General features: G+C 35.2%; 3 protein-coding genes across 6 annotated transcripts; 1 reads left to right on the top strand and 2 right to left on the bottom strand.

Annotated features, from left to right (window-relative positions):
* Nucleotides 1-1180: 1180 nt before the first annotated feature.
* Nucleotides 1181-11524, top strand: LOC140056080 (proteasome assembly chaperone 4-like). Of its 4 annotated transcripts, none has more exons than XM_072101320.1 (4): nucleotides 1181-1413; nucleotides 10431-10616; nucleotides 10772-10850; nucleotides 10946-11524. In XM_072101320.1, the coding sequence occupies exons 2-4, from the start codon at nucleotides 10437-10439 to the stop codon at nucleotides 11062-11064; spliced, it is 378 nt and encodes a 125-aa protein (XP_071957421.1). In that variant the 5' UTR covers nucleotides 1181-1413; nucleotides 10431-10436; the 3' UTR covers nucleotides 11065-11524. The 4 variants fall into 4 exon arrangements, with proteins under 4 accessions (XP_071957421.1, XP_071957419.1, XP_071957420.1 ...); XM_072101318.1 differs by lacking the exon at nucleotides 1181-1413 and adding an exon at nucleotides 9612-9763 and having other exon boundaries at nucleotides 10946-11523; XM_072101319.1 differs by lacking the exon at nucleotides 1181-1413 and adding an exon at nucleotides 9790-9820.
* Nucleotides 6765-9443, bottom strand: LOC140056079 (tubulin beta chain-like). Its single transcript, XM_072101317.1, has 4 exons — nucleotides 9360-9443; nucleotides 8689-8766; nucleotides 8043-8378; nucleotides 6765-7919 (listed from the first exon to the last, which is right to left on the bottom strand). The coding sequence occupies exons 2-4, from the start codon at nucleotides 8743-8745 to the stop codon at nucleotides 6972-6974; spliced, it is 1341 nt and encodes a 446-aa protein (XP_071957418.1). The 5' UTR covers nucleotides 8746-8766; nucleotides 9360-9443; the 3' UTR covers nucleotides 6765-6971.
* A 95-nt stretch (nucleotides 11525-11619) lies between the features above and the next one.
* On the bottom strand, nucleotides 11620-21027 carry LOC140056078 (cysteine desulfurase-like). Its single transcript, XM_072101316.1, has 12 exons — nucleotides 20856-21027; nucleotides 18174-18247; nucleotides 17638-17754; nucleotides 17296-17379; nucleotides 16602-16655; nucleotides 16325-16423; nucleotides 15825-15918; nucleotides 15446-15580; nucleotides 15036-15193; nucleotides 14365-14636; nucleotides 14060-14149; nucleotides 11620-12223 (listed from the first exon to the last, which is right to left on the bottom strand). The coding sequence occupies exons 1-12, from the start codon at nucleotides 20974-20976 to the stop codon at nucleotides 12160-12162; spliced, it is 1362 nt and encodes a 453-aa protein (XP_071957417.1). The 5' UTR covers nucleotides 20977-21027; the 3' UTR covers nucleotides 11620-12159.
* Between the last annotated feature and the right edge of the window lie 193 nt (nucleotides 21028-21220).

Raw genomic sequence — 21220 nt, 5'->3', positions numbered from 1 at the left:
TCACTACCTACCATATTTGGGTATATCACTACCATATTTGGGTACATGACACTAAACTAGTTTGATAGTGTAGACATAGCTAGCTTTACACTTACAGTCCTTTGTATTTATCTTATGCAGGCCCGTAGCCAGGGGGGGTTTTTATGGTTCGGGCGAACCCCCCCCCCCTTTACAGCGAACCCCCCTTAACCAACTGCGAACCCCCATCCCCGACATGCCCAATACCTCACCCTCATCTCCAAAAATCCTCCAAATACGTGCCCCACAGTACAAAAAGTTGTTTGTAAATTGAAAAATTCGTAAACTTGTTCGTGAACCTTCTTCTCTGTATGAGCGTCAACTAGTGATACGTGTCTGTAAATTTCTAAAAGCTGCAAATGAATTGCCGATTTTAACCTGAAAAATAAATGTTTGGTCCCTGCATGTAACATGATATTGACGCGTCTCATAGCGAGCTGGCGCACGAACGATTCGTACAAAGGACACCGCCAGACAAACTGCGTACCTATAATTGTTTAGATCACTGGCAGTAAGGCAGCATGCATAAAGTATATAGCCTTCCGACGTACATCAGTATTTATGTGTGACTATGAAGTATAATTAGGCTAGTCAATCATGGATTAAAGAATAGAAGGATATGCATCGACGGTGACATCAAACGATTTTACAACGCGCTTGCCTATACTAAAGCACTGCTGCCAATCAACAAACACGTTCATTGAACTCCGTGTCTCTAACCGCGGCCCTCTGTAAAACGCTGCGAATCAACTGTTACATTTTTTTAGACCAAAACGTAACCATGTAGAAATCGTATGCGCAGTCTGAATGTTCTATTGACATGTCTGCGTCGATGATTAATTGATAACAAACATATATTGCTGAATAATTCTGTTTTAGTTTCATCACAATCGGACTACGAAAAGTTCACTTTCTTACGACTGGTAATTTTAGGTAGTTGGTAATATTAATAAAATATGCCATTTTTATATTTGAATTATCATTATTTGCCTGCCATCTTCTGTCATTAAAAATTGCGTTAATCTATAGAATATTAAATTATGCATTTGACCATGTATGTTGTTAGCGTGGCCGGTGTTCAGACATACAACAATCGTGTTTTTTAATATATGGCTAAGCAGTGGTTTCTTCATAAATCTCCTTAATTATCGATGTGATTATATTTAAACTGTAGTGCCTGGTGATTGGCTAGTGGTTATGTCATCCACATCACATCCAATCACCGGGCCTAATTGAATGAAAACAGCGATCCCTGATCCGGGATTGGCTGGCTATGTATAGTTGCGATTCGTTACCTAGCGGTCGTTTTGAAAAGTACACGCAGGGCAAACTTGATCACGAACAAACGAAGTAGGCCTACCTATTATTATTATTCACACAAGAAGTAAGACAACGGTGAGTATTTAAGATTAGCCTAGGCCTACCTAGGCAGTATCAATGTCGGCAAATCATAGGGTTTACTAGCCCAGTTTAGCCTAGTTAGTACAAGGCCTGGGCCTAGCTAGGCTAGCATTCTTGCTGATTTTGTAATTTTACAACAAATGAGACAACTAATAGTTATTGTCTCAGATGTAGGGCTACTACAGGTCATAAAATGCTACTTTAATCATCATAAAAAAATCATTAGCGTAGATCAATCGCGGCAGAAACCAACATAGTCAATAGTTGACCATCTACAAACATCATGCCACCAAAGAACGCGCGAAAGAAGCGTAGTAGCCAACAAGGTTAAATGTCGTTGCACATGTGCAGTAAACAATATATTAGGCACGCGACCGTTTCGTTGTTACCATGCGGTTAATTAAACTGTAACATTGTGGGCGGTCCGCGGTCTGTCGGCGAGAGTCAAGGAACCCTTGATCTCACGTCGATGCATATCCTTCTATTCTTTAATCCATGAGTCAATCTAGCTAGCATTTTGAGTGAAACAAATTGCAAACAGAGATTTTTTTTTTTAAATGGTTACATATGATAAGGTAATTATTTTTTGAGCATCACACCTCTGACACTCATCCCGAAGGTATGCAAATTAGCTTAAATATGCAAATTAGGGTGAAATTACAGGGTTACCATATCTTAAAAACTACTAATCGTAGAGAGTTCATTTTTGCACAGTCTGGTTCAGAATATATATATTTATATTTGCTCTAATGAGACATTTTACATAAAAATGTCCGGAAGTACCAAATTTTGACCCTTGCCCCAATTTCTCAATATTTACATAAATATGTGATTAAAATGTCTGTAGAGACTTTATTTTGGACTCAATGACTTGGATATTGTTTTTCAATACCCACCATAGAACTGTATTATAATTCCTAAAATCACAACTTCGTCACGCACCTCGAAAGTATGCAAATTAGTAGTACAAGTAATATTAAATATGCAAATTAGGGAGTGAAATTACACCGTTGCCATATCTAGAAAACCGCTAATGCTAGAGTGTTGATTTTTTCACTAAAATATTTAAAATGTATATATTTATATTTGCTGTAATGAGACATTTTACAAAAAAATGCCCGGAACTATAACATTTGACCCTCGACCCCATTTCTCAATATTGCATATATAATGAAAACTAAAATGTCTGTAGAGACTTTGTTTTGCCCTCAAATGACTCGGATACAGGTTTCTAATAGCCAACATAGGAATGTTTAGTAAATCTCAAAATCACACCTGTATCACTCACCTTCAAAGTATGCAAATTATTAGTACAAGTTACATGAAATATGCAAATTAGGGGGTGAAATTACAGGTTCCTATATGTATCGAAAACCGCTAAGGTAGAGAGTTGATTTTTTCAAAAACTTGTTCAGAATGTACATATTTATATTTGCTCTAATGAAACATTTTACGAAAAAATTACCGGAAATACAACAATTGACCCTTGACCCTATTTATCAATGTTTGCATACATAATGCGACTAAAATGTCTGTAGATAATTTTTTTGGACTCAAATGACTCGGATACAGTTTTCCTATTGTCAGCATAGGACCTCTTTGTAATTCCCAAAATCACATCTTTGTCACATACCTTGAAAGTATGCAAATTATTAGTACAAGTTACATGAAATATGCAAATTAGGGGTGAAATTACAGTCTTCCCATATCTCGAAAACCATTAATGCTAGAGAGTTGATTTGAATTCAGAGTTGATTCAGAATGTACATATTTATATTCGCTGTAATGAAACATTTTATGCAAAAATTGTCTCGATTGAATTATGACATTTGACCGTTGACCCTATTTCTCAATATTTTCATATAATTCAACTAAAATATCTGTACAGACTGTTTTGGCCTCAAATGACTCAGATACAGGTTTTCTATAGCCAGCATAGAACTGTAGTAATTCTCAAAATCACACCTTTGTTACTTCCCTAGAAAATATGCAAATTAGTAGTACAAGAGGTGAAAGTTGCCATATCTCTATCGGTCATTAGCGTTTTTCGAGATACATAAGGCTGTAATTTGCATATTTCATATAACTTGTACTAATAATTTGCATACTTTCGAGTTGCTTGACTTTTGGAATTACTAAACGATCCTATACTGGCTATATAAAACCTGTATCCAAGTCATTTGAGGCCAAAACAAAGTATGTACATACATTTTAGTTGCATTATATGCAAATATTGAGAAATAGGTTCGAGGGTCAAATGTCATACTTTCGATAAATTTTTTTTTCAATAATGACCCAGATACAGGTTTTCTATAGCCAGCATAGAACTGTTTAGTAATTCTCAAAATCACACCTCTGTTACTTCGCTTGAAAGTATGCAAATCAGTAGTACAAGAAAGTTGCCATATCTCTCTCTCTCGGTCATTAGCGTTTTCGAGATACATAAGGCAATTCACTGTAATTTGCATATTTCATATAGCTTGTACTACTACTTTCGAGGTGCTTGACTTATACTGGCTATATAAAACCTGTATCCGAGTCATTTGAGGCCAAAACAAAGTCTGTACATACATTTTAGTTGCATTATATGCAAATATTGAGAAATAATAATAATATTATCCTGGATTTATATAGCGCCTAATGTTGTGTAACCTCTAAGCGCTGTACATAAACTAATACGAAAAAAGGGAATTCCAACCATGCCAAAACGAAGGCGTGATTTTGGGAATTACAAAGCGGTCCTATGCTGACTATAGGAAACATGTATCCGAGTTATTTGAGTCCAAAACAAAGTCTCTACAGACATTTTAGTCGCATTATGTATGCAAACATTAATAAATGGGGTTGAGGGTCAATTGTTGTATTTCCGGTCATTTTATCGTAAAATGTTTCATTAGAGTAAATATAAATATGTACATTCTGAACAAGTTATTGAAAAAATCAACTCTCTAGCCTTAGTGGTTTTCGATATATAGGAACCTTTAATTTCACCCTCTAATTTGCATATTTCATGTAACTTGTACTAATAATTTGCATACTTTGGAGGCGAGTGATACAGGTGTGATTTTGAGATCTACTAAACAGTCCTATGTTGGCTATTAGAAACCTGTATCGGAGTCATTTGAGGGCAAAACAAAGTCTCTACAGACATTTTAGTTTCATTTATATATGCAATATTGAGAAATGGGGTCGAGGGTCAAATGTCATATTTCCGGTCAATTTTTTGTAAAATGTTTCATTGGAGCAAATAGAAATATGTACATTTTGAATACGGCTGTGAAAAAATCAGCTCTCTAGCATTAGTGGTTTTCGAGATATAGGACAACTGTAATTTTTTCCCCTTATTTGCATATTTTATTTAAATTGTACTACTAATTTGCATACTTTCGAGGTGTGTGACAAAGGTGTGATTTTGGGAATTACAAAGTGATCCTATGCTGGCTATTAGGAACCTATGTCTGGGTCATTTGAGGGCAAAATAAAGTCTCTACAGACATTTTAGTCACATTGTATATGCAAACATTGAGAAATGGGGTCGAAGGTCAAATGTTGTACTTCCGGTCATTTTTTCGTAAAATGTTTCATTAGAGTAAATATAAATATATACATTTTGAATAGATCAGTGAAAAAATCAACTCTCTCGGACTAGTAGTTTTTGAGATATGGTAACGTTGTAATTTCACCCTAATTTGCATATTTAAGCTAATTTGCATATCATCGGGATGAGTGACAGAGGTGTGATGCTCAAATTTTGATCTCCTCATCATATATGACCATTTAAAAAAGAAAAATCTCTGTTTGCAATTTGTTTCACTTTGGGCTGTTTTTTTTGCTAGATTGACTAGCCTAAATGTATCATAGAGGATTATAGTGAATATTAATATTTTACACTATAATATCTATGGTATCAAGTACTGTAGTTCACATTATGGCATCCGATTATTTTTTTCTAGACCACCAGCCGATACGTACTAAAATGTATCAATATCACCTATTTACATATTTATATTCCTCAACAAATTTCTGTAAATAAATATTATAGATAGAGCTAGCAAATAGCATTTGCCTTCGCCCAGTGTGCTTTTTTCGGGGCTGCTCCTAGATATACGTTCGCATTGAACTTGAACGCAAAACAAAATACGGAGTAAACAATCGGCGGTTCCGCACAGAGCACGCGCATCTAACATACGGCAACAAATAGTTATCGTCATTTAAATTATCGACGTGTTTGAGGAGGAGGAAAAAAGTACGATCTTTTTGCTCATTGGTTATAATTATAGCATGCTGCACGAGAGTGTCTTTTCCGGCCATCTAGGGGTGTCATTTAACAAAATTCGCTTCGCATCAGGCTGGGGGAGGGGGGAGGGGGGTTGACCCAAATATTTAGTGTCCGAACCCCCCTTGACAGATCCTGGCTACGGCCCTGTTATGTCTGGCTGCGACAAATACCAACATTCTGTACATATTCTCTCTGATCGTGTCGCAGCCACATATAAACCCTTTGATCTCCGCATCTGTATGATACCAAAATGAAACCTGAGTTTAGATTTATTAAGCCTTTAGAGAGAGTATCATATCCATGGACAATTTGTTTGTTTGATACTCTTTAATAAATCTAAACTGGTTTCATTTTAGTGTGGTACTGTACATAGTAGTACGGTGTGTAACTTTTTCGGTCATAACGTAAAAATGCAGGAACTATAGGCCCATTTTAACGATCGACGATAAATAGACAAATATGCATTTTTCATACATAAAAAAAAATATAAAAACTTTTCATTCTAGAACTATAGAGTAAATTTATGCTGTCTTTGATGAAACGATATTTTAACACGTCCCCGTTATTTTTATCAAAGACAGAACATTCTAATTTCTTTTGTTTTATGTAAACAAACTGCATGTATATATTTATCGTCGATAGTTATCGTCCTAGTGTAAAGGTACTCTGTACTTTTGGATCGTATAATCTTGTTTCTCCTATTGTATCAGGTATTGTTTTACAGATTCATTTCATTCCTAATGTTGAATATAGTCGAATATAAAAAAAAATGTTGCCATCAGTTACACACTCTTTAAAAAAAAAAAGTACAACAAAACTGCTTTCTTCCCACTAATAACCACCATTCTATATTAATTTGTAGTACAGTACTGTAAACTATTTTATTATTTTAATATGAAGGCCCAATAAAAAGAAATTGTATTGTACTTTATTTATGTTGAAACAGTACTGGCTAAAAATGTTCTGAGAAAAAAATACATGTAGTACTGTACAGGTATACCTATGTAACATCATAGGTATACCTGCACTATCGGCGTAATATAGAATGAAAACAAAGAAACATGCATTTGCTCAATTCATTGTTTATTGAATTCCATGTAGATTTAGTTTTCATATTGCAAATGAATGTGGTATGTATAATTAATTATTAATGGTTGTTTCAGTATTGCACTGTATCAAAATGATTCTATTGAAAAAAAACATTCTTTATTAAACATGAAAATCCATTAATTGTGAAAACGGTAAAGTGGTGGAAAATGTTCAAAAGTACTTTTTATGCCTCTTCTTCGCCTTCCTCTTCTTCCTCAAATTCACCTTCCTCTTCTGCGGTGGCATCTTGGTATTGTTGGTATTCAGACACAAGATCATTCATGTTGCTTTCTGCTTCTGTGAATTCCATCTCGTCCATGCCTTCACCAGTGTACCAATGCAAGAAAGCCTTTCGCCTGAACATAGCGGTGAACTGCTCAGAGATTCTCTTGAATAACTCTTGGATGGCTGTGCTGTTACCAATGAAGGTGGCCGACATCTTGAGGCCTCTTGGTGGAATGTCACAGACAGCAGTCTTCACGTTGTTGGGGATCCATTCTACGAAGTAGCTGCTGTTCTTATTTTGTACGTTGAGCATCTGTTCGTCAACCTCCTTCATGGACATGCGTCCACGGAAGATTGCTGCAACCGTGAGGTATCGGCCGTGACGTGGATCACAGGCAGCCATCATGTTCTTGGCATCAAACATCTGTTGTGTCAATTCTGGGACGGTGAGTGCACGGTATTGCTGGCTACCACGGCTGGTCAATGGCGCAAATCCGGGCATGAAGAAATGCAGACGTGGGAATGGAACCATGTTGACTGCCAATTTTCGCAGATCAGCATTCAATTGGCCTGGGAACCTCAAGCAAGTGGTGACACCGCTCATGGTAGCAGATACAAGATGGTTTAAGTCACCATATGTTGGTGTGGTCAATTTCAATGTGCGGAAACAGATGTCATAGAGGGCTTCATTGTCAATACAATATGTTTCATCAGTGTTTTCAACCAGCTGGTGAACAGATAAGGTGGCATTGTATGGTTCAACAACAGTGTCTGATACTTTTGGTGATGGGACAACGCTGAATGTGTTCATGATTCTGTCTGGGTATTCTTCACGGATCTTACTGATGAGGAGTGTTCCCATACCTGATCCGGTACCACCACCAAGGGAATGTGTAAGTTGGAATCCCTATAAATAAAAAAGTAATAGATTTAAAAGTATTTATTCATAAGGATAAATGATTTGGGTTTATTACTGAATGACTTAAAAATTAAAAATACAGACAACCTTTAGTCTTTTATTTAAACATACCTGAAGACAATCGCAGCTTTCTGCTTCTTTTCGTACAACATCCAGGACGGAGTCTACAAGTTCAGCTCCTTCTGTGTAATGTCCCTTAGCCCAGTTGTTTCCAGCTCCGCTCTGTCCAAATACAAAGTTATCTGGTCTGAAGATTTGTCCGAATGGGCCAGACCTCACAGAGTCCATTGTACCAGGCTCAAGATCAACAAGTACAGCACGTGGGACATACTTTCCACCAGTGGCCTCGTTGTAGTAGACGTTGATTCTTTCAAGTTGAAGATCAGAGTCTCCATGGTATGTACCAGTTGGGTCGATACCGTGTTCATCTGAAATGACTTCCCAGAACTGAAAATAAAAATTGAAAAATATTAATATAGAAACAATGTTAGTAAATTATTTAAACAAATTATAAATCATTTGTTCCAGATGGCCAGGTGTATTTTGATTCATAAGGATTAAAAAAAAAATCAATAATCCAATAAACTGCAAATAGCATATCAAGACTTGGCACTTGTAATAATCAGGATTGGTATCAAAAATAAAATTCAATGATACTCATACATAAAATATTATTTTTTATTATAGTACTAAATCAATAAATCAAATAATTAACATTTTTTTTTAGCAATTAGTACTAGCCTAGGCCTAGACATACCTTGGCACCAATTTGGTTTCCGCACTGACCAGCTTGAATGTGAACAATTTCCCTCATGATGAATGTTTTCTTGTTTTACTGTACAAAATATAAAAATATTATAATTACAGTATTTGTAAAGAGATCAGTCACTATGTGGTGGAAAGCCTGCAAGTGAATGCTTGGTAACTAGGGCTCAGTCTTTATAGTGAGAAATGTGAATACTAATGAGTCTCAGTGACTAGCAATACATATTAATCCGCCTACTACACACTGCTGGATGAGTCATTCAAAGGTCAGACAAGACCACATGTTGCAAATTTCTGAACCATCAAAAATGAACTTGAATTTAAAATTATAATAAAGGCAATCTTAAATTCCTAGGCCTAACCTCCATTAATAATATTAGGCCTAGCCTAGGGCCTAGGCTATACAATAAAATATTGATTCCCTAAAAATCCACATCACACCCCGGAGCGGGGGGGGGGGGGGGTATTGGGGTGGGGTTTGAGCATCTTCCATCAACACAAAATCTGTCTGAATCCACAACGAAAAGAACAACCGGTGTATGGATATTTTTAAAATTTAAACTAAAAAGCTTAGCCTAGCTCTAGTCAAAATAGGATAGATTATTATTATTCTATATAATATACTTTATATACTATTAAAGATTGACATTTAAACAGCCTAACCTTGATTAATCTAGCCTAAATTTATCTTGTTGCCCAAACGGACGTTTTCCTTGGCTGCCTGCTTTCGAACTGAGAATTATGGCGGTGAACGATGATGCGATATTCAAATTTTATTGAAACGCGCGGTCTAATACTAGTATTTGATTGGTTGAATCATTCAAAATTGTCTCAAGTTCCCCAAATTATCGCGCGCAATGTGACGTCATGTCAGATTGCAGATGGCTCCGCCAATCACAAGTACGAGATTGGAGATCGCGAGAGGGGGAAGGAAGTTGTGTTGGACCGGCCGGGGGATAATGCATGATATGATTGGATCACATTTTTGCGGGGCAGCCGGCCAGGGGCGCGCGCGGCGAGGAGACATTGATATTGGGGGCTCACTTCATAAATTGATGTCCCTCATGGTAAAAAAACCCGATATTTTTTGTTTTGTTATACTAGCTTGTTACCTACAGTAGTAGGCGAGTTATTTTAGGTGTTATTTTATAGGCCTAGGCCTAGTTATTTTTTGGGAAAACATTGGATGGGAATATTAGATCCTTAATTAGTAGTATTAAAAAATAACGAATAATTTAAGCATCTGGTAGGCCCATGCTAGCCTTCTTTTTACTATTAGGCCTAGGCCCTACTAGCTAGGCCTGGGTAGGCCTACTACTAGCCTATAGGCATCAAGCTAGCTTACAACCCTAGCCTAGCTAGGCCTACTTAGGGCTAGGCTATAGCCACTACTAACTAGCTACTAGACCTAGGCCTAGTTAGGCATGCATGATCATTCATGTTATCCTCGCTCGGCAGTAGTGTAGGCCTAGCTAATGGATTGTCCAAATGTCCTAACTGAAATTATAATGAGGAAAACCCCACTCTAGGCCTAGCCTAGCTAGCTAGGCCTAGCCTAGCTAGCTAGGCCTACCCTACTAGGACCTAGCTAGGCATTATACCGGCCTATCCATGTTTGTTAGGCTAGGATGCCTATATCTATATATAGGCCTAGTTTAGTATTTTTATTTTATGCAAAGACAAAGGGCAAACTAGGCCCATAAACATTAAACTTATTTCTTTTTAATTTTTTAGGAAATCATGTCTGGTAATGTCGGTACAAATGCTACTTGTCAACTGAATGAACACCGTTTTAGCACAACAATGTTTGAAAAATGTGTGCACTTTTATGTTCTTCAGTTACATGAAAGTTTCTTAGTATGGATTGGAACGGTTCCACATGAATTAACCAATTTATCTGTAGCAATTAACTCAAAATTTGTAAGTTCACTGGATATAATACAGTTACCTTTTTTGAATCTCACTTCCTATCTACAGAGTTTTAATCATTTTATACTGTGCATAATAATGGAAGTTACAACCGTACTGCCTTGTATATTCAATTCTTGTACCTGTTACCAATTTCATTTTTGTAGGAAAAAAATACAGCATCTACAACAACACTACTGGGGGATATGGCAGACTTGTCTGCCAACTCAATAGCTCAAAGATTAGGTACTGAAATATCCTTATTTCAATTACACATTATTTTCTCAATAATTCTATTAAATAGTATATCAGAAGTTTAATGATTTTCTTTTTTATTTTAGCAAAGAAAACTGGAAAACAAGTATTTGTGAGCTGTAACTTACCTGCAGTGGGAGAGTTCTTGCCATTGGTTGAGGCTAGACTGATGACAGAATTGAAGAACCATCCAGATAAATTTTGAATGAAAGAATATGCAAAAAATCAGGAAGTACTGTATGTCAAGAGGCCAGTATGGCTATGAGCCTGTATATAGCCTACTGTGCATTGCTAATGCGGAATACATTGTAGGCTATGCTCTAGACTGCAATTTGGTTTAATGCTCTTAAAAGTAAAAAGTTTTTGCACACTTGGCATGTCATACTTGAGCGGGAATAAAAAAAGAAAGAAAACGCCACTAGTGGTACTCGTAAAGTATTACAACATAAAAAAATAACTCGGAGAGACTCCGAAGCAAGTCTAGATAGATGGTACATTCCAGATGACACTTTTGGTGGCGCATAGCTTGCTACCTGATGAAATCTAGTTCCTACAAGAATTGTGACTGCGATTTGTCGTCAGGCGATATGCAGAAACAAAAAAAGAAAAAAAAACAAAAAACTCAATACTGTATTATAAATAAGAAACTGCAGTTGGGAATGCAAAACTGATTTGAAAAAAACAATGATTGTTATCAATCAAATAAATGAAAAATATAAAAAAGAAAATAACTTTGATTTGATAGTGTTATTTTATTTTAACATATGAATCTCTCTTCCTTAACTACATTGCATCCATGAATTGATGCCGTCTTGCAAAACAACTTTTTATACATATAAACATAATTGTATACAGTAGTTTAGACTATATGAAATGTGAGATAATAAACCCTGATAACAGTGATACTGTTCAACTAATCATAACTTTACAGACATGACAGAAACAACTTAATTTTTCTAAAATATTATATTTCAACACACATTGTTATTATTACTTTTGCTATTAAATAGTGTCAATTCAAATCTTAACTTCTTAAAGTAATATAGTATCTACAGGTATTAGTTTAATTGAAAGTATCGATAAAGACCTATACAGGATAGAAAGAATGCTCTGTCTACACTATCAAACTATAGTTTGACAAAAAATAGTCACATCACATTTTGTTGTCGCATAATGTAGACAGAGCTTAACTGTACTCATTTCAAGTAGCCATATGGGAAGGCCAGTGTCTGCCCTGCTGCTGTAGTTCTGTTCAATCCAGAGTGCATACAACGGCATTGTAGAATATATCTTGTTCTTCTCAGTGTTGTGTCCACTTTATCTCTTTAATGTCAATTCCTTCTTGAATCATCTCCCAAAGAGGACTGGAAAAACCATGTAAAATATAAATTAATCTAAATGTTCGTTCACATGAACATGTACATTCCCATCTCTTTTGAGTTCTAAGGATCCACTTAAAGTGGAGCTACACTCAGACTTTCTCAGCTTATATTATGTTTAAGTATGTTTAATTGAAAGTGATTACATAAAAAAAACCAGGAAAAATACGGAAATATTTTCCAAAAACTCATTTCTAAAAAATCGGTCAGAAAATAGTGTTTTTTAACAAATTACAGTTTTTCAGTAACTTAGGGGTTATTAGTTTACAATACGTCGCGAAACGCGTTACACTTAGCGACTGACGCGTTTTAGTCGCTGGTCAACGCATTGTGGAAATTTCTTCCCTTTGGTAAATTATGTGTCGAAAAATTGGGAATAAATTTTATACACACAATTAATACGATTTGTTTAGGCCTAAGTAATATTTCCGATAAGAATGTCAGTATAATTTACATGTAACCTCATGATTTTCACTGTACAACAACAACAGCATTATAATCTTATCAGATTGCTTTTAACTTTAAGCTAGGGCTAGGCCTAGCTAAGCCGTCTGCTCAGCCTAGCTAGGCTTGAATTTTTGTCTAGAGGCCTATGTATTCATAGGCATGGTCGTTTCGCCCCATTTATCGTTCCTGGGTTTTCTCGCATATTAAGAACTGTGAAACACAAAATCCTATACAGAACAAGAGTAGTAAAGAATAGTAAAGCGATGTGCAAGCTTAGACCTGACTGAAAAGCAACTATTCAGGCACCCTATCATGGCCCATGGGTAGGCCAAGGTCGGGTGACAGCAAAACAAACTTCACTGCTGTCAGCCTAGCCTAGCTAGAGGCCAAGCCACTAAGCAGCATCGGTACATACCTACACTCTAGTAGGCCTAGGCCTAGCTTTATTGAATATATAGCCACATCTTTCTCAAATCTAGTTAAATTTGACATTTTAGTAATAGTCTCATAATCACATTATTACACTGTGAAACATAATAGGGTCACATTCAGAATGTTTTAATATACTTTTCGCCCGTCAAAAATAACATCGCGACAAAATAACAGATCGCCAGCTGCAGTAGTGTGTGATTGTGAAAAATGTCACGTGATCGGACTCCCTAGCAAAATAAAAAACCCAATTGGACCCGAACGGGGGAAAGTGTCTATTTACGCAAAATTGCGCAATGTATACGTGATAAAAATACCAGAAATAGAAAGATCTGGAAAAATTACATAAATATACATTTTACTTTTTTTTTTTGGTGAAGAAATGAATTTTTTAGGATTATTCAAATATACCCCCCTTTTGCATGTAAAAGAATAGGAAATTACAAGGTATCCCCCCAAAACGCAAAAAGGCGTGATTTTCAAGAAAATCGTACTCATTGAAAAAAATTTCAAAAAAATATGAAGTATAAGGGATGATATTTTTAAATAATAGTTGAAATGTATGAAAAATAGTAATTTTCTGGGTGGAGCTCCACTTTAAGGCACAAGCTTCCCACCTAGCCCCCATTTGTTTCTTGAAAAAGAACCCCACCCTCTGTAAACAACCAAACAGGTCTGTATGCCAAAACACTGGCTTCTTCACTGAAATGTTACAACTTTGCATTTATATCACACTGTTCACAGTCTATATAGTATTATATATTATAAACACCACAGGCACAGACAAACAAATTCTAAACTATCTGGTGATATATTGAAAATTTTCTAATTTGAAACAAAAAGACGAGGAAATCTGTGAGAATGAGAAAAGTCACCCCAACCGAGATTCGAACCCAGCACCTTCTCCTTGATATGCATCCTAACCATTAGTATCTTCATACATACCTCATTTGACGCAAAGTGTTGACATGTTTGATGCACTGTTCAGCGGTGTAATCCACTTCCTCTTCTGTTGTAAATCTTCCAATACCAAACCTAACAAACAAGAGGAATGTTTTATGAAGACATCAGTACCCAAGACTGACCCACAATGTCAGGAAAAATAGTTTCAACTATTTTGTTTGTATCGACCAAAAACAATCAGTTCTTAACTTACTACACCGTCTATCCTCTCATATATTTATAGAGCCCTTTATCTTTATATCAGATTTTGACCTTGTTCAACTATGCAATGAGATAAAGATGTATACCTAATAGAAGAGTGAGCCAAGTCTTCTTCTGCTCCTACAGCCCTTAGCACGTACGATGGCTCCAAACTGGCCGATGTGCAAGCACTTCCCGATGACAACGCAATGTTCTTCAGAGCCATCAAGAGACTCTCGCCTTCCACGTATGCAAACGACAGATTCAAACAACCCGGGTACGTTTCATGTGTGTCACCATTACGAATGACATGTGTTAGTTTTTCATTGATCTTGCTTAGAAGCCGATCTGATAAAAATGATATTCGCTTATGGTCATACTGTGGATACAACAACAAAAATAGTTTAGACATTCTTAAAGTGCTACATACACCTGTTGATAAGAGCTGTTAATGTAATTTGTTGAATCTGCCTTTTCATTAAAACCACTGTACAACCCAAAAACCTTGATTTGTTCTTAAAAAATCAAAATTTATGTGACAAAAAATGTGATGTGCCCATATATGGACATGATGTGGTCATATCACTACCATATTTGGGTACATCACCACCATATTTCGACACGGCACACTTTTTTTGTCAAAATAGTTTGATAGTGTAAACAGAGTTTAAGGCATACTCTAAATGCTAATGAAGCTAGAAATCTGGATTCCCAGATTCCAGACTATCAAAAACTTAAGCAGACCTACCCAACATTCAATGAAATAATTATAACATACCTCCATTTCTTCCTCTGCTACTTGACAAGCAGACCCTAGGCCTACGGCTAGCGGTGCTGGTAGCGTACCACTACGCATCCCCCTTTCCTGACCACCACCGCTCTGAATTGGCTCCACTCGAACTCTCGGCCTTCGACGAATATACAGAGCACCAATGCCTATAAAAATCATTTTAAATCAGAGAAATTTACAGAAAAGAAATCTGGTTGTACGTTTGGTATTGCAAAAGCTACTAGTGATACCAATACTCTCTACAATAAATACTAGTACAACATTATTCATCACAATAATAACATGAAAACACCAACACTGAATTGGGTTCTTAACAAATTTCTCAATTTGAGATCAATACATTTTACTGATTACAGATAGACGACATAATCAATTGACCAATCAAAAAGCCAATTTACCTTTTGGTCCATACAACTTATGACCACTAATAGACATCAGATCAATGTTCATATCATTTACATCTACTGGAACTTTGCCAACTGCCTGCGCTGCATCAGTATGGAAGAACACTTTATTTTCTCTGCATATTTTTCCTGTCAAAATAAAATAAGAATTTTTACAAAACATGTCAAGAAAAATGGAATATTAGTTTACATCATTTATTCTACACTGAGTATCTGTCAAACTTTATGTGACAAAAAAAAATGTTTGATATTGTAGAAAGAGCTTAAGGGAAGGTTTTAGTCATAATATGAACAAAATCTAATGGGTTCTAAACTCTTCACAATACTGTAAATTGTTTAATGAAAGTATAAAGTGTATATACATAATATGTACCTATCTCTGCTATTCTCTGTTTTACACCAATTTCGTTATTCACAAACATTATTGATACTAAGACAGTATCAGGTCTGATTGCTGCTTCTAGATCCTGCAAAAAAAAAAAGTCAAATCAGCTTATGAAACTACTACTTCTGTTGAGTTATAGTTGAGTGTAATGCTATATGAAAATGTTCTGCAGACTCTATTATGTCAAAGCATTATTCATCATTTGCTGGTTATGCTCAATTTATCACCAAGAGTGTCAGAGACCAAGGCAATCTAACAACAGGACACTGAGCTTGTCTTGCCAAGATAGGAACTTGTAACAGTCCTTTGATCTTATGTCTGGCTGCGACAGTACAGTACTGTTAGGATTTAAGTACATATTGTCTGTGGCACGCAGTGTCTGTTAAGGGGTGTGGAACTGATTGTGTCGCAGCCACAGATAAACCCTTTGATCTCCGGAGCTCATAATCCTGTTGTTAGATTTCCTCCAGAGACTAAGAGTGTCCAACCTTGAGATCAATGAGTCCATTTGTCTGTACTGGTAGGTAAGTGACCTCAAACCCTTCTCCTTCTAATTGCCTGCAAGAATCTAACACACACTTATGTTCCTGAAAAAAAATCATAAAACAAATTTGATTACATTTTTAGAAGATCTAGAATCTCATGGAATGTGGTAGATCATCATTAAATTTGTAGCTTAAAAAAGTACCCATTAATACTATTTGTTTCCTAAACAGTTTGTCATACCAATTTAAAAACATACGTTAAAATAATTATGATTCTTACAATCTGTGATGTAATAACATGTTTTTTCTTGCTTTTGTAGAACCTTCCCACTCCCTGCACAAAACAGAGCAAAAGGGTAATGAATATTCATATGTTATGCAAATATAAACATGAGGAAAAACAAATACACTTAAATAATGCACCGAAATATAAAACAATAGCAAAATATTTATATCGATTAATATGCAAATACATAGATTAAGAATGTATTATATAAATACATAGATTAAGAATGTATTATGTAAATTATTGGGTTAGTAAATGATGATTAAAGGTAGTTACTTTACAACACCAATACTCTGCAATTCTAAAATAAATCACTGTTATAAGAATGCTGGAAAAACTACCTGTAAATGCATATGGCTGGATGCTTGCAATAGGGGTTACAAATGAGCATTCATTGCTTACCTTGGCCCTTGGGAAGGTCTGAGACAGAGGCAGTATTACACCCTAGCAGGGTGAGGCATTAATGTGCTTGTGGGATACCAGAAACAGGCTTTGCAGGGTGTTCTTTGGCACAAGATGCCCTTCATAGGGTTGATGCTATACACCTGTGCATTAGTTGAAATAGGCCCACTGCCAGCAATTCTGAGTTCAATTTGCAAGGTGGTATATGTATACTACAACCCAATTCAGACTACACTCCAGCCAAATGCTTTTTTAAACAAAAATGAACATTTTAAATTATTTTCACCTTGACTGCAATGTTGTTCGATTCTGTGGCGCCACTTGTGAAAATGATTTCTTTTGGATCAGCATTAATAAGGTGTGCCACTTGCTGTAAAAATATATAGGAACAAGTTATTTAAAATCTGTAGTTTACCATCAGTGGTTTTATGTGACAAAAAATGTGATGTGCCCATATATGGCCACGATGATGTCATATCACTACCATATTTGGGCAATTCACATGTTTTTTCACTAGTTTGATAGTGTAGACAGTGCTTGTGAGCTTCAGTATGGTAGTGCAATGTTGCAAAGCAATTAGATGGTCCGATTGATTCCTTTATTTAATTACAAGTAATTTAATAATTACTTCTCTGGCTTTCTCTACTGCCTCTTCTGTCTCCCAACCATATGCATGAGTTCTTGAATGTGGGTTTCCATAGTAACCTACAGTGTATGGCATCATGGCATCCAGGACTCTAGGATCCTGAAATAAAAGTAGTCTGGTAAAAGAACTGTATGTATGCAAGTTTTTAATTCTTTGCTTAATTTCGCTGGTAATTTATAAAGGACTTTAATATTTGCATTCTTATATTTGCACTGTTTATTGTGGTACAAATAATCTTGCGGGCCAGATAGAGCATAGGGCTCTCGTACTTAGGAGTCCAATGTCTGTGGAAGCTCATGGGTTTTAAGGACATTACCCCTATTTTACACATATTTATTGTCAATTTGCAGCTCTCTTCATAAGAAAAAGATTAGGCCCACAAGCTACTTTTTGAGATCTCGGGCACTAGTTTATTGGGTTTTGTTGAGGTTAGATTGCTTGCTGGATTTTGTTGGAAAGTATTATACTTTTAAATTAGGCCTAGAGAACTCTCCGTTTCACTAATCAACATTCACTACCATTGGTGTTGTTGCTTGAAAATCAAGATACAGTGGTTTTCCTTGAATTCCATCATGTTCCGAACTTTTCTCTTCTGAAAAAAAAAAACCAATAATTCTTAAATTGTAATCTTATGAATGATTGGGCTTACAAACTGTTTAATTAATTTGTTGTTTGAATCTCAAAAGATTTTGTAAAATGTTTAAAAATTAATTATTTTAAATAATTTCATTAATAATTGCAGGCTTTATATGGCCCATGGGTTTTACATATTAAATTACAGTACTATTGCTGTGATTTTTCCTTTTGGAGGCTCAGTCTCTACACGTCTACTGTTTCAATGGACACAGCTTGGTAGGCTAGCTAGGCATGGATGGGGCACCTCGATTCCTAGGGTCACTCCTCCCTATTTACTTTTATTTAGGCCTAGCTAGACGGAGTATGGTCGAAGCGGCCGCCAGTTTAATATCGTCATTTGTATGGAACGCCATGTGCGCTTTAATCTTTGATTGTCGTTGTCAACACCATGGCCTATGGCGAGTTGAGTTACAGCTGTGTGTATGGTCAAACCAATAAATATAAGCCAAATCATGTACTATCGAATCTTTATATTTCTATAATAATTAAGTTTGCCTGCGGATAAATCAATGTATATTTTATTTGTATTTTAATATTAATAACTAACTAAATATATTTACATTATATATTATCGAATCATTAATAATTTACGTTTGCATCATAATCTACATACTATTGAACCTCTATGTCTCATTTATTACCTACTATTTATTTATTTGTTTATTTTATCCTCTTGACCCGACGTTTCTTGAGCACTCTCCTATCAAATCTTTATACAGTATTGCATTAATAATTTACGTACGGTATTGGCGAATATTTATATCTCATTTACATACTATCGAATCTTCATACAGTATTGCAATAATAATTTACGTACGGTATTGCCGAATCTTTATATCTCATTTACATACTATCAAATCTTTTTACAGTATTGCAATATAATAATTTACGTACGGTATTGCCGAATATTTATATCTCATTTACATACTATCGAATCCTTATACAGTATTGCATTAATAATTTACGTACGGTATTGCTGAATCCTTGTATCTCATAGAATCTTTTTACAGTATTGCAATAATAATTTACGTACTATTAAGGTATTGCCGAATCTTTATATCTCATTTACATACTATCGAGTCTTCATACAGTATTGCATTAATAATTTACGTACGGTATTGCCGAATTATATCTCATTTACATACTATCGAATCTTTATACAGTACTGCATTAATAATTTACGTACGGTATTGCCGAATCTTTATATCTCATTTACATCAAATCTTTATACAGTATTGCAATAATAATTTACGTACGGCATTGCCGAATATTTATATCTAATTTACATCAAATCTTTATACAGTATTGCATTAATAATTCATGTACGGTATTGCCGAATCTTTATATCTCATTTACATCGAATCTTTATACAGTATTGCAATAATAATTTACGTACGGTATTGCCGAATATTTATATCTCATTTACATCGATCTTTACAGTATTGCATTAATAATTTACGTACGGTATTGCCGAATCTTTATATCTCATTTACATCGAACAGTATTGCAATAATAAGTTACGTACGGTATTGTCGAATATTTATATCTCATTAATTTACATCGAATCTTTACAGTATTGCATTAATAATTTACGTACGGTATTGCCGAATCTTTATATCTCATTTACATCGAATCTTTATACAGTATTGCAATAATAAGTTACGTACGGTATTGCCGAATTTTTATATCTCGTTTACACTGTACTATCGAATCTTGGTTTTTATTATTAGTAATAGGGTGTGTTATACATTTAAGTGTTATTCCATTGTAATACATTGTTTGTGTTTTCAATGAAGCAACGTGAAGACGAAAACGCGACCTTCTACAGCACTATTCCTGGCCGGCCGACAGTCGAGTTATTAGCAGAAATTCACGTAATTAATTACCGTACCGTACAGGCACTTGCGTCTTATTTTAGTACAGGTATTTAAAACTAATTTTAAATTGATCAATATTTATATATCTGAAGGTATAAAACAATTTAGGATATTAAATAAATAAATTGATGTCATCATGTTATTGTAATTAAATTATGTTTGCGAACACGTACTACTAACAGTAGTTACTTTACTAATATATTAATATACAATAACAAATATATATATTTTAATTTGATATATTTTATTGAAAAAATATATATATTATTCTTAATAATTGGCATATTATATATTATACAATAAAAACACCACAATGTTTTTTATTGACTTTATTAAAAATGTTTTTCATTTAGAACAGTTAAAGTAAGTAATCATCGATTCGCCATTTCGTTTAAAAGAAGGTATCACATTCAATCTGTCAAAAAAGAGAATATATTACTATTACATAATATTAAGTTAATAATGTAAGTTGTTATTTACGTCCGAGGAAAAGAAAACCTGACGATCGAAACAATGACAATCAAAAATGACAAAACAACGACAATCAAAGCGCACACGGCGTTCCATACAAATTACCGTTATTGAACTAGCGGCCGCTTTGGTTGGCGGCCGCTTCGACCGTAATCCGTCTAGATCCAACTAGACTAGGCTAGGGCCTAGCCTAGCTATAAAAATAACAATATTTACCTGGAATTGCAGATCGATTACCGCTTGCTGATATCTGAAGTTGACGTTGAATTTGTGGAGCAGATCGTAATATGTATTTTAAACATCCTTCGGATGTAACTCGCATTAACGATGGCAACATTTTGCTATCTTTAGTTATAAATGTAATTTTCTTACGTAACTACTGCGTGTGACATGTAAACCGGAAGCGTATGAAGCATGCTTTTTTCTGTTGTTTTGCTAATTTAAATATCTTACGAGCAACAGAGGGCGACAAACAGTTATTTTTAGAAAAAGAAAAGTATGAAAGTGAACCGGATTCCTGAACATTTTTTGTTGAATGTTTTTGAAATTATATGTTTGTCTAATAATAATATGAATTTGTA

This window comes from Antedon mediterranea, chromosome 8 (assembly GCF_964355755.1).
Source record: "Antedon mediterranea chromosome 8, ecAntMedi1.1, whole genome shotgun sequence".
Taxonomy (NCBI): domain Eukaryota; kingdom Metazoa; phylum Echinodermata; class Crinoidea; order Comatulida; family Antedonidae; genus Antedon; species Antedon mediterranea.
Note: the sequence above shows the minus strand (reverse complement) of the source record. Positions and strands in the feature narration are given on the sequence as shown.